This window comes from Canis lupus, chromosome 38 (genome assembly GCF_003254725.2).
Source record: "Canis lupus dingo isolate Sandy chromosome 38, ASM325472v2, whole genome shotgun sequence".
In the NCBI taxonomy this organism is placed as follows: domain Eukaryota; kingdom Metazoa; phylum Chordata; class Mammalia; order Carnivora; family Canidae; genus Canis; species Canis lupus.
The window spans coordinates 18,961,853-18,976,151 of NC_064280.1; the positions used below are offsets into that span (position 1 = coordinate 18,961,853).

At 44.0% G+C, this 14,299-nt stretch overlaps 1 protein-coding gene across 2 annotated transcripts in view; it reads right to left on the bottom strand.

The window, feature by feature from the left end:
* Nucleotides 1-4,143: 4,143 nt before the first annotated feature.
* PBX1 (PBX homeobox 1) overlaps nucleotides 4,144-14,299 on the bottom strand; it is a 325,781-nt gene continuing 315,625 nt past the window's right edge. For both annotated transcript variants that reach the window (XM_025420906.3, XM_025420902.3), the window contains one exon: nucleotides 4,144-5,655. Coding sequence is in view for 1 of the 2 variants with exons in the window: in XM_025420902.3 (XP_025276687.1) it covers nucleotides 5,635-5,655 (21 nt within the window). In the remaining variant the exon portion in view is untranslated. The remainder of the gene's footprint in view (nucleotides 5,656-14,299) is intronic.

Genomic DNA, 14,299 nt, shown 5'->3' on the forward strand with positions numbered 1-14,299 from the left:
AGAAGGTGGGCACGGTGCACACGTTGTGTGCCATGCTCATGCCTGTGAGTGGGAAAGAGGAGGCAGTGGGATGTCCTTGTTTCTCTCTCTACTGTCTCTCCATCTTTACCACCTTCAGGCCCCACCTACTAACATGCAAGCGGCCCCGCACTCTTCCAGTTGTCAAGGGGGAAGTAGCTCTCCTTACATGTGGGGAGATTTACATGTCAGATGAATGAGGCCAGACACAGCTTAGGCAGGAGACCCATTTTCCAAAGCTCAAAGAATGATTTAAAAGCACTGCAGGCTCATTGCACCAAGTACCAGGCTGGATGCAGGTGTGTTGGTGGCACCTGTCTTTGCCTAACTGCCGGACTTCATCCTGTCTCCAGGCCCCATCGTCACAAAACCTGGCCCAAGTCCAGCCTCATTTATACAGAGCGCATTTAGAGATAGTCCTACCAGCCTCAAGAGGTTCTGGAAGGCTGACCATCACGTGTAAAAGGCGCTGTGTGTGTGTGTGTGTGTGTGTTCATATAATCCATCCAGGAAGAGTGAGGGCAATCTGGTTGCAGCTTACAGAAGAACCCCAAGTATCAGCATGTTACTCGATAATGTTGTAAAGGTCATCTTCCAAAACCAAAGTTCAATGGAAGATTAGTATGCCCATGGGAAGTGGCGTTATAAGCTCTCACTAGGAAGAGAAGACTGAGCCAAGCACACTCCACGGCCACACCACTAACTTCCCCCAAACCCTTCACCAGCCCAAGGAAGCTGCATCCAACCCTACAGATATCAGTGCTTGGAAATATGGGTTAAGCATCCCAGGGATGCCTGAGCCAGTGGAAATGGGAGAGGGCAGCAGTGGAGGCTTGAAACAGATAAGAGACCTGGACAATGTTTCGTAGCTGCCAACATCAGCTTTCCCATCTGTTCTTTTAAGGTGAAGGTTGAGGCACATTTAAGGGGGGGGGGATGCAGGAGGCAGGTTTCTCAGCTCTTGCCTTACTCGGGGTTTCTCCATTTTTTTTATTATTTGCACATGTGAACCAGAAGCTTTCAAACAAATTCAGCAATTTTTATTGCCCTTTTTGGAACAACAGAGATAGTTTCTGTATGAGCCATCATAATTAAAATGTCATCCAAAGGGTCATCCGTACAACAATAGAATAGAATAATAAAAAGGATGAACTAGTTCAAATGGTATACAACCCATGGTCCCCTCCTCCATCTTGAGCTCCCACCTATTTTCCCTAAGAAGAACTAACTTTTGAAATACCGCAGGCCTCAACAGGAAAACTGCTGAACATGTAAGAGAGGAATTTAATAGGGTCTGCTCGGTGCAGGATCACCTCTCCTACTAGAGAACACCTAAAATTGGAAAGAATGACAGGTCATGTGAAAAGAGAAGGGGAAGGCCAACGGGGTGAGCATCCTGGGACAGAAAAAATCCTCCACCAGAGCGGGGAGGACTCTACCAGGAGGTGCCAGGGCTGAATTGCAGCAGAAAATCCCACTCCCCTGGGGTGGATGTGGAGGACCTGGGCTAGAAGTGGCTTTGGGAAGGTTTGTCATAAGCCGGAAAAGAATGTGTCATACACACGTTGAGCTGGGCCTCATCTGTCAGGCATTGCCTAGAGCACTGTAGTAGTCAGGGTTCTCCAGGGAAACAGAACCGATAGAACCACACACACATGCGTGTGTGCACACCTGTGTATATGTATGTGTGCGTGTACATGCATATGCATGTGTATATGTACACTGTGCACCATGTGTGAAAGTGTGGTGACCAGAACCACCAACCGCCAAACCTATTCTTCCCCAATCCAACTGATAACAGCAACACTCTCTGACCAGGATCAGTTACCCCTGACTGCTTTCCTTACCTGCTGGTCTTTCCTCACAAAGGGCCCAATGTGCCTAGACAGCAGCTGCAACTTCTAGCCCAATGGCACTTGTCTCATCTTCTGGGAGAAGTATTTCTCCTTTGTGAACCAGACTTCCAAACTCACAGAGACCAGAAGTATGGGAAAGGAGCACACAACTGCCCCCCACCCCCCTCCACTGCCCACCACGTAGGTCACTGGGAGTCATGGAAGTACGATCCCTTTGACTTCTACCCTTTGGTCTCAGATTCATGCATTCTACATCCCAGGGATCCAGCACCATATCATGACCATTGATTTAGGATGTACAGTGTGTTCTGGAAAAAGGAGCTCCATCATTGCAAGGTATCATCTCCAAATTGGTGCTTTCTTCAGAAATCCATTTTATCCTCTCTCTCCTGCTAGTTGCATCTGGATGATGTTGAATATCATAGGGAAAGCAGACCCCAGGATCCTGTGCTTACTGCCACCCCTCCTTTGCTATGAAGTAGGTTTCTTGGTCCAATGCAATATTATGTGGAATCCTGTGCTAGTAGATTTTAGAAGCTCTCAAAGAGTGGTACTAGCTAAGGCCTTGAAGGCAGGAAAGACAAACCCAAATGTGGGATATCTGTAGGTTCCAGTCAAGCTGCATTTTTGCCTTTTATGGAGTAGAAGGGATTCCAGGTTGTTAAGTTGCTATCAAGTGGTTGATTTGTCTCCTTGGGATGGTGCCATTTGAGGGGAGGTTGGAGAGTTCAGTTTGGTCGATGTTGCTACATAGACATTTGACAATGGCAGTATCTAGATTAGGCTTGGTGGATGGAAGTCCATGCATGTTCCCTGCTGCCGTGAGCATTCCATTTATGGGCCCATTGTGCTAACACTGGAGTGGCCAATGATATAAACAGGCTGATATCAACTTGAGAAGTCATTCTGTCTAATTGGCTGTTGAGTGCTTCTTCTGTGATGAATCTCCTCTGATAATCATTGAAGAAGGGATGGTTCCACACCCATGAGTCCATTCATATATGTCTTCCCAGGATCTCCTTATTTCTGATCTTAAATCTCGCTTCTTCCAGGCCCCCAAACACTAGCCATGCCCTTCACCATGCCCATGAGTCTCTATGTATCTTTACTTCAGTCCACTTCTTTTACCACACAAAGTAGAGGAAGAGAAGGTTCAGAAACTTGTAGCAGGTCTTCCTCATTACAATAGCTCTTACCTCACAGACCAAGGAACTGTGTGAGGTTTCTATCAACTATCAAGTTTAGGCATTGTAATCATTTATTTAGGGACTGAGGAAATTACCAAGGTTGGGTTCATGGACCTAGAGAATGCAGTAAGGACCAGACCTAGGACTTGTACTCTAACAACACATCCATGATATTTATCTCAGTTCCAGACATCAATGTCGGCTTGAGGCCTAAGAGCCTTCAAATGCTTCAGTAGTCTTCCTCCCCCAGCGTATGCTTATCTGAAGAGAGCCAAGGACCTTTGGGGGAAGAACTTGGAAAATCATTACCATATATACATACTATGATATTTGAGAAGTTTTTTCCACCTGGAGCCTCAGCCATTCCTACTGTCAGTGGGTCCTGGGTCTGAAAAATGACTCATGTCTGGAAGCTGGGTAAGAGATTTTGACTTGTAGTTGAGGTGGCTGTGCTCAGCCTCCTGATCATGGATCCTTGGTTTCTTCAATTGTACAGATCCAGCGACATTTTTATTGGCTACTTCTCCATCTTGCCCCTAGAGATGCCATGTTTTACCAACCATCTCCATGGCGCTCTAAGTGCATAATCTCCCTCGCTGGATTCCAAGTTGTCTTTCATTACAATAATTATACCCAGGGTCATTGAGATGTGGCTATCCAGCTTCTAGGAGACCTCTATGCATGAGCAGTTCATTACCTCCTGAGACAGCTTTTATCATCATTAGACAACCAGTTTTAGAGACCATTTCTTATGTAGCAGAAATATGCTTCCTGGAATTTCTATCCCTGTGACCACACCTTTAGTTATTTGAAAGAGCTACTAGGCAAAGCCTCTTTTTAAAATTTCCCCCACAATGGATAATTACTCTTGCTTCTAGATTGATCTAAACAAAGTCAGGCTTTCACATTACCAAAAGGATCAGAATGTTCATCCCAGATTATCTGGAGGGGAAGAGAACACCGAGGCATGGCAAAGTAATAATGAAATTGTAATGGAAACAGACAGGTACTGTGTGTAGAGTATTTGCTAGTGCTGGACTCTGTGCAAAGCACATCACTCATATTATCCTCACAACAACCAGTCATTTATGCAACAAATATTTATTAAGCACCTAAATCATTCTAGAAACTGGAGATACAGCAGTAAAGAATACAAAACACCCTGCCCTTATAGAGCTTACATTCTAGAGGTGAGAAACAAGCAATAAATAAGATTCTTAAGTGCTATATATAGTGTGTTAGGTGTCAGGTGTTAAGGAGAATAATAAAATGAGGAAAGAAGACAGGAAATGCCAGGTGGTTTGCAAGTGTAGATGTCATGTCCAAGGAAAGTTTCACTAAAAAAGTAAGCTGAGTGAAGCCCTGAAGGAGGTAAAAGGGTGACCTCTGTGAATAACTGAATAACAGAAGACCATTCCAAAGAGGAGCAATAAAGGCAAAGACCTTGAGGTAGGTATTATTACGTTCATTGTACAGATGGTTAAATGACTTGCCCAACAGAACACCTCTTGAAGATAGGGTCAGGATTCAAACTCAAGTCTACTTGACTTCGAAGCTAGTATACCATACACCTGCCCAGTGATGGAGTGGGAGCAACCTTGGAGAATCCAGAAACGCTCTCTGTTACAGATGATGACACAAAAGCCTACAAGAGGGAAGCAACATGCTCAGGTGAACACATGCAGGTGGTGGCTGAGCTGTGACCAGAGTGCTGTCATTTCCACTCCACCACCCCGGCCTCCAGAATCCAGATATTTACTCTCGGGCCAGAAATCTCTCCCAAACCAATTAATGGACTTGGTAAACTTCATCAGTGTATTTTACTGAGGGGCATTTTAAAAGCATCTTGTCCTGACCCATCTACCCAGACGATGTCTCTGAGCTCTGACTTCTGTCTGTGTCAGAGGGTTAGTAACAGAGCATATTCTGTGGAGCTAGACACATCTAAGCTTGAAAACAGGCTCCACACTTTTCTGGCTACGTAACCTTGAGCAAGTTATTAAACATCTCTACCTCCCAGCAGCATCATCCACAGGACAAGGATAGGAATGCCTCTCAGGGATGTGGTGGGGACTAGATAAACTAATACACATACAGCACCTTGCACAGGGACTGGCAGGTGGGAGATGCTCTAAATGTGTTCAAGATCTTCTCCCCATGTAGTCGGTTGTATTTTCGCATGCACAACTCTCGCTTTCTTAATGCATTATAATTTTATTGAGGGTTAAGAAGTTGCCTTCTATAGCTAGGTACTCACCACATTTTATATTATATGGCAGTGCATGGTAAATGCTTACAGGTGATTTTTTGATTCCCGGATTAGTGGGGAATAGAAAGAAGAGTGATTATTGCTTTGGGATTCTGTTGATGCAACAGCCATCTACTTGCAACATCTGCCAGCCCACGGCTCACCAGAGATGTTCGGGCTGATACGACTGGCCAGCGGGTATCCTCTTACTCCTTCAAAAGTCAATATGTGTCATTCTGGAAGACAGACCACTTTCCGCGTAGAGGAAGACATTTCTTCAGTCAAGAGGAGAGGAGTAGCTGTCACCACCAGGACATCCAAACGATCAGTAGGTTCTTGCAATTTCCTGGTAAGAAGGTAAAATCCCAGTTTAACTCACAACTTCAACACCCTCTTCCACAAATCTTTCATCAGGGCTGCTATCAAAGAGTCAAATTGACCGATTTCAGCTTTTATTTCTTTTGCCCACCCTCTGGCAAGATCTCAACGAGCAGCTAACCAGCTGAAAATAGTAGGAGAAGGAAAAGGCCCAGCCCTAGATGATGCAGGAAATGGCTCATCGGCCATCAAAAATGGAAGTTACTTTTTCATTCATATAACGTGGGAAAAAATTCTCTGTGATAAATATTAGGAAGAGTTCAGTGGAGTAACTGTTTATAATTTCTTCATAAGGAAAACAAGCGGATCATTTGTGTAGCACATTCTCTTACATTAGTTTGTTAAATCTTCATAACAACCCTGTGAAAATTATTATTACCCGTGTTTTACAGATGAAGCAATGATCAATTGCAAACTTAGAGCTTAAATCTACAGGCTCTTAATTTGAGTCCAGCAGTTTTCCTCTGCACCTCATTTTTATGTTTCCATCTAAAGACAATTGATAAAGGATGGCCTCTCCTGATCCTAGTATGCATCAACAAAGGTTGAAGAGGGAGCATTACTGAACTGTCTCCTCTTTTAATGAATCTATGTATACACAGAACCAGGCTTTAATACAAAAGCATTTTCAGAGAATAAAAATAGTTTTGGAGGCACCTGGTTGGTTCAGTCTGTAGCGTGTGACTCTTGATTATGGGGTTGTAAGGTTGAGCCTCATGTTGGGTGTCGAGATTGCTTAGATATAAAATCTTATATTTTATTTATTTTGTATTTATTATTTATTTTATTTTTTTATATAAAATCTTTTAAAAAGTAGTCTTTTCAAAAGTTAATAATGTTTCTAAAGTTTAATGTGTACCTGTCTCTGAATAGCTAATATCACCCCACAGACATGAAGCTTTATCCCCAGTCCCTACAGAAGGGGAGGAAGGGCATCTGTATTTGATTTGGTGGCCAGGGGATCAAGAGGAGAGAAAGAACATCTAATCAAGTTGCGAAAAGAACCAGAATCCTAACTTCTGAATCATATGTCAAGCTCAGGCTGACAAGCTTTTTGCAATAAACCCATCTATTGACAAATTGCCAAAACATTAATTACAAACATATATAATAGCACAGAGAGATGAATGTCAGAAAATGAGTATTACTGTGTTAGGGTAATAGAATTACAATATTTTCCCACTTTTACATTTTGTGCAATGATTTCATGTTATTTTATACAAGGAAAATAAGCAAGAATTATATTCCACTTTACTGGACCCTATGAGGGTGTCCATTTGCCCAGGGGTAGGCTACTTCTTTCCATCAAATTCCCAATATAACAATTGATTGACACTCTCAGGAGACTGATCTCTTCTGGGTCAGAGGCACTGACAGCGTCTTCTCAGTAACATATTATGCATGGAATCAGCACCCCACCCGCAAGCAGTGGGGGCCTCAACTTCCTTTCAGCACACCTCATAATGAGCACGGAGGGGAGAGCTTGATTTGGGGACCAACGTCTCTTAGAACAGCTTCTCTAGCAAGTTTTTTCCCCCCCTTATATCTTTATCTTAAGGGCTTGGACGATTTTTTAAAATCAATTATGTCAGTAAATACACCCAATTCACTAACTGTTGTAATTTCCCATGGAGTTCACTACTGTTTGTAATTCCCCATTTAGCTTAGAATGCCAGAGCTTAAGGGAGAGAAGACAGTTGAACTTTCTTGTCTGCAGATAAAGAAAGTAGACTTAGAGAATGTATTTCTAAATTAAAAATAAATATGAGGGCGCCTGGGTGGTGCAGTCAGCTGGGTGACCAGCTCTTGGTTTTGGTTCAGGTCATGATCTCAGGGTCATGGGATCGAGCCCCGCATCCGGCTCTGCACCCAGGGGGGAGTCTGCTTGAGGTTTCTCCCTCCTCCTCCTTCTGCCCTTCCTGCTCACATTCTCTTTCTACTCTCTTTAAAATAAAGAAATAAATCTTGAAATTTAAAGTAAGCATGCAGGGACGCCTGGGGTGGCTCAGTGGTTGAGCGTCCACCTTCGGCCCAGGGCGTGATCCTGGGATCGAGTCCCACGTCGGGCTCCCTGCATGGAGCCTGCTTCTCCCTCTGCCTGTGTCTCTGCCTCTCTCTCTCGCTCTCTCCCTCTCTCTCTCTCTCTCTGTCTCTCATGAATAAGTAAATAAAATCTTTAAAAAAATAGAGTAAGCATGTATCTGATAGCATAGCATACATGTTATTTTTCCAATTATAATTACAAGCTGCCCTATAAAATAAGTCCAGCTGTTCCTGTCCTTGATATCACTGCCTCCCTCAATGTCAGTGTTCATTAATTCAGTAGAAAGTACTCCAGCTCTGGGTGTTGAGGGTTTAAGAATACGCTTGATCTATAGAAATTCCACATTTCATAATGAGAGTAGACACTGCCTGCATGACCTTACACTGGACAACTGTAACAATAGGTTTATATTTCACGTGTTTTCTCTCAGAAGGATGTTATCCCATGATATGAAAAATCTGAAACAGAATTTACCTAATCAAAAGAATAGGGAGTCATCCCTGTCCCATCTGGGGTAATCCCATGGCTTGGATAAGGCTGATGTCCTCTCCCAGATTTCTGCTAATCCAAGGTAGGCACCAGGGAGGTGTGGCAAAGAGGGGGGCTGTTTGCTTATGTCCGTGCCTCTCAGCCTCTTAGAGACTCCTTGAATTTTGCTTCTGTCTCACACCACTTCACGCCCAATGTAATGTAACCCCTTCTTCAGAATTAGGAGCCACCGTCATGAGGAAAAGCATCTATTCCCAGTATTTGAAAGTATAGTATCTTTTGCAGGAGAATTCTGGGAAGCCAAGTTTAGAAGGATTCCCATCCCCCAGTACCCAGGACTCAGCTTTCTGCTCCTTTTTAGGCTCCTTTTCTGTCTCCCTTCTTCCTTCCACTTTTCCTCCTCCTTCCTTCCTGTTATCCTGAGAGCTCCAAGTTCACCTCCCTGTGGAATAAGACCTGTGTCACCCTTCCACCCCCAAGACTTCACACCCGCCTTATAACACTTAACACATAAAAATTGGCACTTATTTTTCTCCGAAGAGATCATTGTCCCTTTAATGGCTTCTTTTAAGATCATAAAACATTTCCTCCATTGTAACCCCGACAAGATGCAGGCTCTGAACCGGGCACAGAGACAAGCAGGGCATAGTCAGGTCAAGACCTCCGGTAGGAATATGCTGTGGAAAATGATCTGGCTTCGTCTCCAAAAGTTAAACATTGAGTTACTGCAGGACCCAGCACTTCCACTCGTAGGTATATGCCCAGGAGAAATGAAAACATGTCTCAACCCGGAAACTTGCATGCACACGGATGTTTACAGCCACAATATCATAAAAACCAAAAGGTGGAAACAACTCAAATTCCCATGAATAGGTCAATGGATGATGCGCTATAGCCCTGCCCTAGAATATTATTCAGCCCTGAAAAGCAATGCAGCAGGGTTTCATGCGACCACATAGATGGACCTTGAGAGAGACCTGAGTGAGAGAAGCCCAACACGAAAGCACATCTTTAACATCCTACATCTGTTATAGGCAAATCCATAGAGGCAGGAAGCAGATCAGAGGTTACCAGGTGAGGGGGGTGGGAAGTACGAGGAGCGACTCGAGGAGTGAGTATGGGGTCTCTGTGGGATGATGAAAATGTTTTGGAATTTTGGAATGCCTCTTGCTGTACAACATTGTAAGTCCTGCAAATAACCCTGAATTGTATACTTTGAGATGCTTAATTGCATCATATGTGAATTCCAATGAATTTTTTTTCGTAAATCCCCCACCCCACCCCCCACCATCACACCCTCCTGCCATTAAAAAAAAAAGAACAACAAGAAGAAGAAGAAAAGAAGGGGGTCATGAAAAGGAGGGAAAGCAATGAGAACTTCCCAGGCTCTCCTGCGGGGGAGGACTGACTCTCAGGTGGGATCCCTGGAGTCACCTTCACTTTCTGCACAGTGAGCCCTGGATTAGGGCAGCATGAGTTCATGGCTTTGGAAGTCTGGGCTCTGGCCCCAGATCTGCCAATTACCATCTGTGTGAGTTTGAGAAAATCACTCAGTCTCTCTGGTCCTCAGCCTCAGCTGTTAGAGAAGGGGGTTGGACTAAACAATCTTGAGACCATTTGGATTGGGTGCAACAGACTCTGGTTCTTTGAAGCAGAAAAGGAATGAATGGGAAAGTTGTCAGTTCACTCAGAGAACTTTGGGAAGCCTAGACAATCAGTCCTGGCAGGAGACAGAACCGGGACAGCGAGGTGGGCAGGGCTGTGGGGGGCGGGCGGCTGGGGGAGGGCTGCAGGCTCCGGGCAGTTCTCCTTGAGGTTCTGCTGCTGAAGCAAATGAGCTCCTGGCACTTTGACCTTGCATCTTTCTGCTCAAGACCTGGAGTCCTAGGAGGGAGGCTAATGGAGTAGGGTAGATTCTGTGTGCAAATTCACCTAGGATGGCGGCCAATTTAGTCACACCTTCACCAACACTGCCCGGAATGGTGGAGATGGTGTTAGCAAGGGGCAGACACTGGGAAGTAGCCAGTATAAGCTTTTAGGACTTTTTTCCTAAAAAAGGAAAAGTGTAAGCTTTTAGGACTTTTCCTCCTCCTTCTTCCTCCCTCTTCCCTCCTTCACTCCTTTTCTTCCTTTCTCCCTCCTTCCCTCTCTCCCTCCTTCCCTTCTTTTTTTCCTTCCTTCCCTCCCTCCCTATGTCTTTCTTTCCTTCCTTCCTTCCTTCCTTCCTTCCTTCCTTCCTTCTTCCTTCTTTCTTTTTCCTTCCTTCCTTCCTTCCTTCCTTTCTTTCTTTCTTTCTTTCTTTCTTTCTTTCTTTCTTTCTTTCTTTCTTTCTTTCTTTCTTTCTTTCTTTCTTCCTTTCTTTCTTTCTCTCAAGGGCTCTTTGAAAACACCAACCAGCTTTTATACAATGGAGAGATCCAATGGTAGTAAACAAGAGTAAGCTGTTCTCTCCCAGAAAAATCCTCACTTCTCTGCAGACTCCCAGGAAGATGGGCTCACGGTGTGGGGAGAGGAAAGGGTTTCCCTGGCTGCAGCTGGGTACCAGCAGTGCCCACAAGGACCAGAGCCAGAGAGGGCTGGGAGTACTGAGCTGGGAGCAGATGGCCAGGAGAACAGACTACCAAAGACCCCCCAGGTACTGCTGCTCGTCTGAGGGGTTTCATTTCCGAGTGTTCCCATTAACACATTTTCTTGGCTTTAGTGTTATGGCTGCTGGGATGAGTGGCTTTTTTCCTTTTCCAAACTGTCCTTATCAGTAATGCAACAATAGCTAATTTAATTAGCTGACCTGAAAGGCAGCCAGTTTGAGCTAATTTGGTTTTGCTAGCTGCTCCCTGGTACGTACAGAGCTGATAAGCATACTTCCCTCCAGACAAACAGTGGGGGTTGGGGGGGCAGGGACAGCGATGGTGGCTCCTCCAAAGTCTGTCCTACACCTATGGGATTTAGCACTTGACCAAAGGCAAGTTATTCTGGAGTCAGTATTCCCCAAGGACCTGTCAAATTTGTCAGCTGAAAGAGATAAAATAGACAACCAGGAAATTGCAAAGGCAAGGTGCCCAGGATGAGAGTGCCGGGGAAAACGTTCCCCTTAGCAGAAAGAACTCTTGGCCAAAAGATCTGGATCTCAGCCACCGACTGCCCTTCCCCAAGTCATTCTACTTCTGCGTCTCAGCTACTGATGCATAGTAATAATCATCACTGCCCTACTTCCTCCACCCCCGTGTTGTAGAATGCCAACAATATATTGTAGATGACAGTTCTTTGACACCTGCAAAGGACTACACCAATGAGACGGTTTTGATAATTAGCACACTACCACTGAGTGTACTCTCTGCTTCTCAATGGCAGGAACCAAATACCCTTCCTCTTTGTGCCCTAGCACTTCACACAGAGTCTCCGCATAGAAGGTGCTCAACATGTGTTTGTTAGCTGAACGATAGAGAAGCAGGGCTATGAGGAGAGGAGAAGCGATGGTTTAAGGTAGCAGGAGGACAGCACACAAGTAGGAAACAGGAAAAACAAGCCTTCTTTTCAGTTCAGTATCTCAAGTTTCTCCATCCTTGACGAAAGACAGGTTTAGGAAGATACTATTGTTTATGCCAGATTTGTATTTAATGCAACAAAGGAGCTATTCTATTCCACCTGCACCTCTGTCCATCATCCGCCACCCAAAGTGCTTCTACCCCAACTAGTAGGTAAAGGACCACACCCAGGGCAGGCTCCTGTTTACTTGGGCTCCTTTTTCCTGCTGTTCAATGGGATTTGGATTAGAGCTTCCATCTATTCACAGTGAATAAATAGCGTATGCTGAACAAATTTTGAAAGAGTTGGCAAAGGAAAGATCTTTATGGTTTATTGTCCCATTCCCATGACTGTAATATGCCTTCTGATTCTGGTATCTGGTCAACCGTATTTTCTCCATCACTGTATTGACCATCTGCTTCCACTCCACACACCCACGCAGGGAGACCTCATCCACTCCTACAGCCTCATCGACATCCTAAATGTTGATGACACACACCTTTCTCTGCAACCTTGACCTCTCACCAGAGCTCAGGATCCAGAAACACAACTACTTGTTGGAAGTGTCCCCCTGGATCTCCTATTACACCTCAGATGGAGATGCCAGAAATCATCCTCATTACCTGTTTTATAAAATCTGTGTATCCTAATTTTCTTTCTTTGTGAGTGGCTCACAGTTCTCAAAGTGAGGACCCTGATCTTCCCTTCATGCCTCCTTCTAGGTATACACACTCCATTGATTCTGCTTTCTAAATATCCTTTGAATGCAAGCCTTTCTTAGCACTGAAATTAATTTATTTGTATCCTTCAATCTCTATCACTTACTCCAGAAAGGAGTATCTCAAAGCAGATTCTCTGTCAGACAAATAAGAAAGACTCACTCACCTGAACTGAATTAAAATGTCCCTCCTTCTATTAGACGAAATTACAGATCTTTAGTGAGTATCTATTACTGTACTTAATGTAACCGAGTTTCTCTATTCTATAATAACAAGTATTCCAAGGGGCTCTAAATTGACAACTGCAACCTCAAACTTGAGGTGAGTACCTCCTGCTCAGGTGGGACCGTGCAGCCACACCACATGCTCAGTGACGGGGCTGCACTCTTGGCTGGCTTTAAACCTGAGGCTCAAACATAAGACACTCAGAAGTTTTCCCAGTGTTTCTGGGAAAGACAGAATAGGTTCTGGGTGCCATAGTTTCTTCTTTGTGGATTCCTTGTCTTTGACTCACTTATGGCTGAAACCTAGAATCAGGTGTGGATCACCATTCACAATTCCAAATTGCAAGTATATGCCCAAAATACATTTGAAATATTTGGTATCCCTTAATAATAATTGGTGGGTGTCCTGACTATCATTTTATTCTTCCATTAGCCATTTTTCTAATTTTTATTTAGTTATTGGTATGGTCTTCGTATCTAGATTTTTTTTTTTCCCTAAAATGTGAACCCTTAGGGCTGCTTGTGTGGCTCAGTTGGGTAAGCATCGGACTTTTGGTCATGATCTGAGGATTGTTGAGACAGCCCTGCATGGGGCTCTGAACTCAGTGGGGAGTCCGCTGGGGATTCTTGCTCTCTCCCTCTGCCCCTCCACTCATGCTCCCTCTCTCCTCTCAAAAATAAAAAAATAAATACTTTTTAAAAAATGTGAAACCTTAGTGTTTGTTTGTGGATGATGTCACTGCATACCAAAAGGTAGCCAGATCATAATGGAAAATAATACAGGGTCTTGAGCCAGACTGCTTCAGTTCAAATGCTGAATCTACCACCTACTATTGGTGAGAATAGAAAATGACCATACCTCTCATCTGTCTCAGTTTCCTCCTCTCTAAGTGGGCATAAATATGAACCCACATACTTCACAGGTTTCTTTGAGGATTATATGTCACAATTGGCCTTCTACCTGGCCAAATAGTAGTTCTTGCCTACTATTATTCTATTACTTGGTATTGAAAACCTGAGGCATGTCAAAGAGATTTGGATGAAAATATTGTCTTTATTGTTAAAAATTTCTATTTGAATCGTAAAAACAAGTTCTTACCATGTACAGATCCTGCACTATTCACCTTACCTACCCTACTCCATCTAACCCTCACAAGAACCCCACAATGGGGTGTTTGTTATACCCATCTCACAGATGAGAAAATTGAACCATGGAGAGGTTAAGAGATTTGCCCCTTGGCACACACACAGTAAGTGACAGAGCTGGAATTTGAACTCTGGGCCGAATCCAAAGCTAAAATTAAATAAAATACATACAAATTATTCAAAGTCCTTATGCCTCTGTAAATAAAACAAAGGAAAAGAAAACACTTGGATGAATCTCAAAATAATTATGCTGAGTGAAAGAAACCAGACCCAAAGAAAAGAGCATAGACTGCATGATTCCATTTATACAAAACCTTAGAAGAAGCAAACTAACAATAGTGACAGGAAACAGATCAGTGTGGCCTGGGGAGGGTATCGGGTGAGGAGGGGTGGGAGGGATGGATTACGGAAAAGGAAACTTTTGGAGGAGATGGACATGTTCATCATCTTGATTGCAGTGATGGC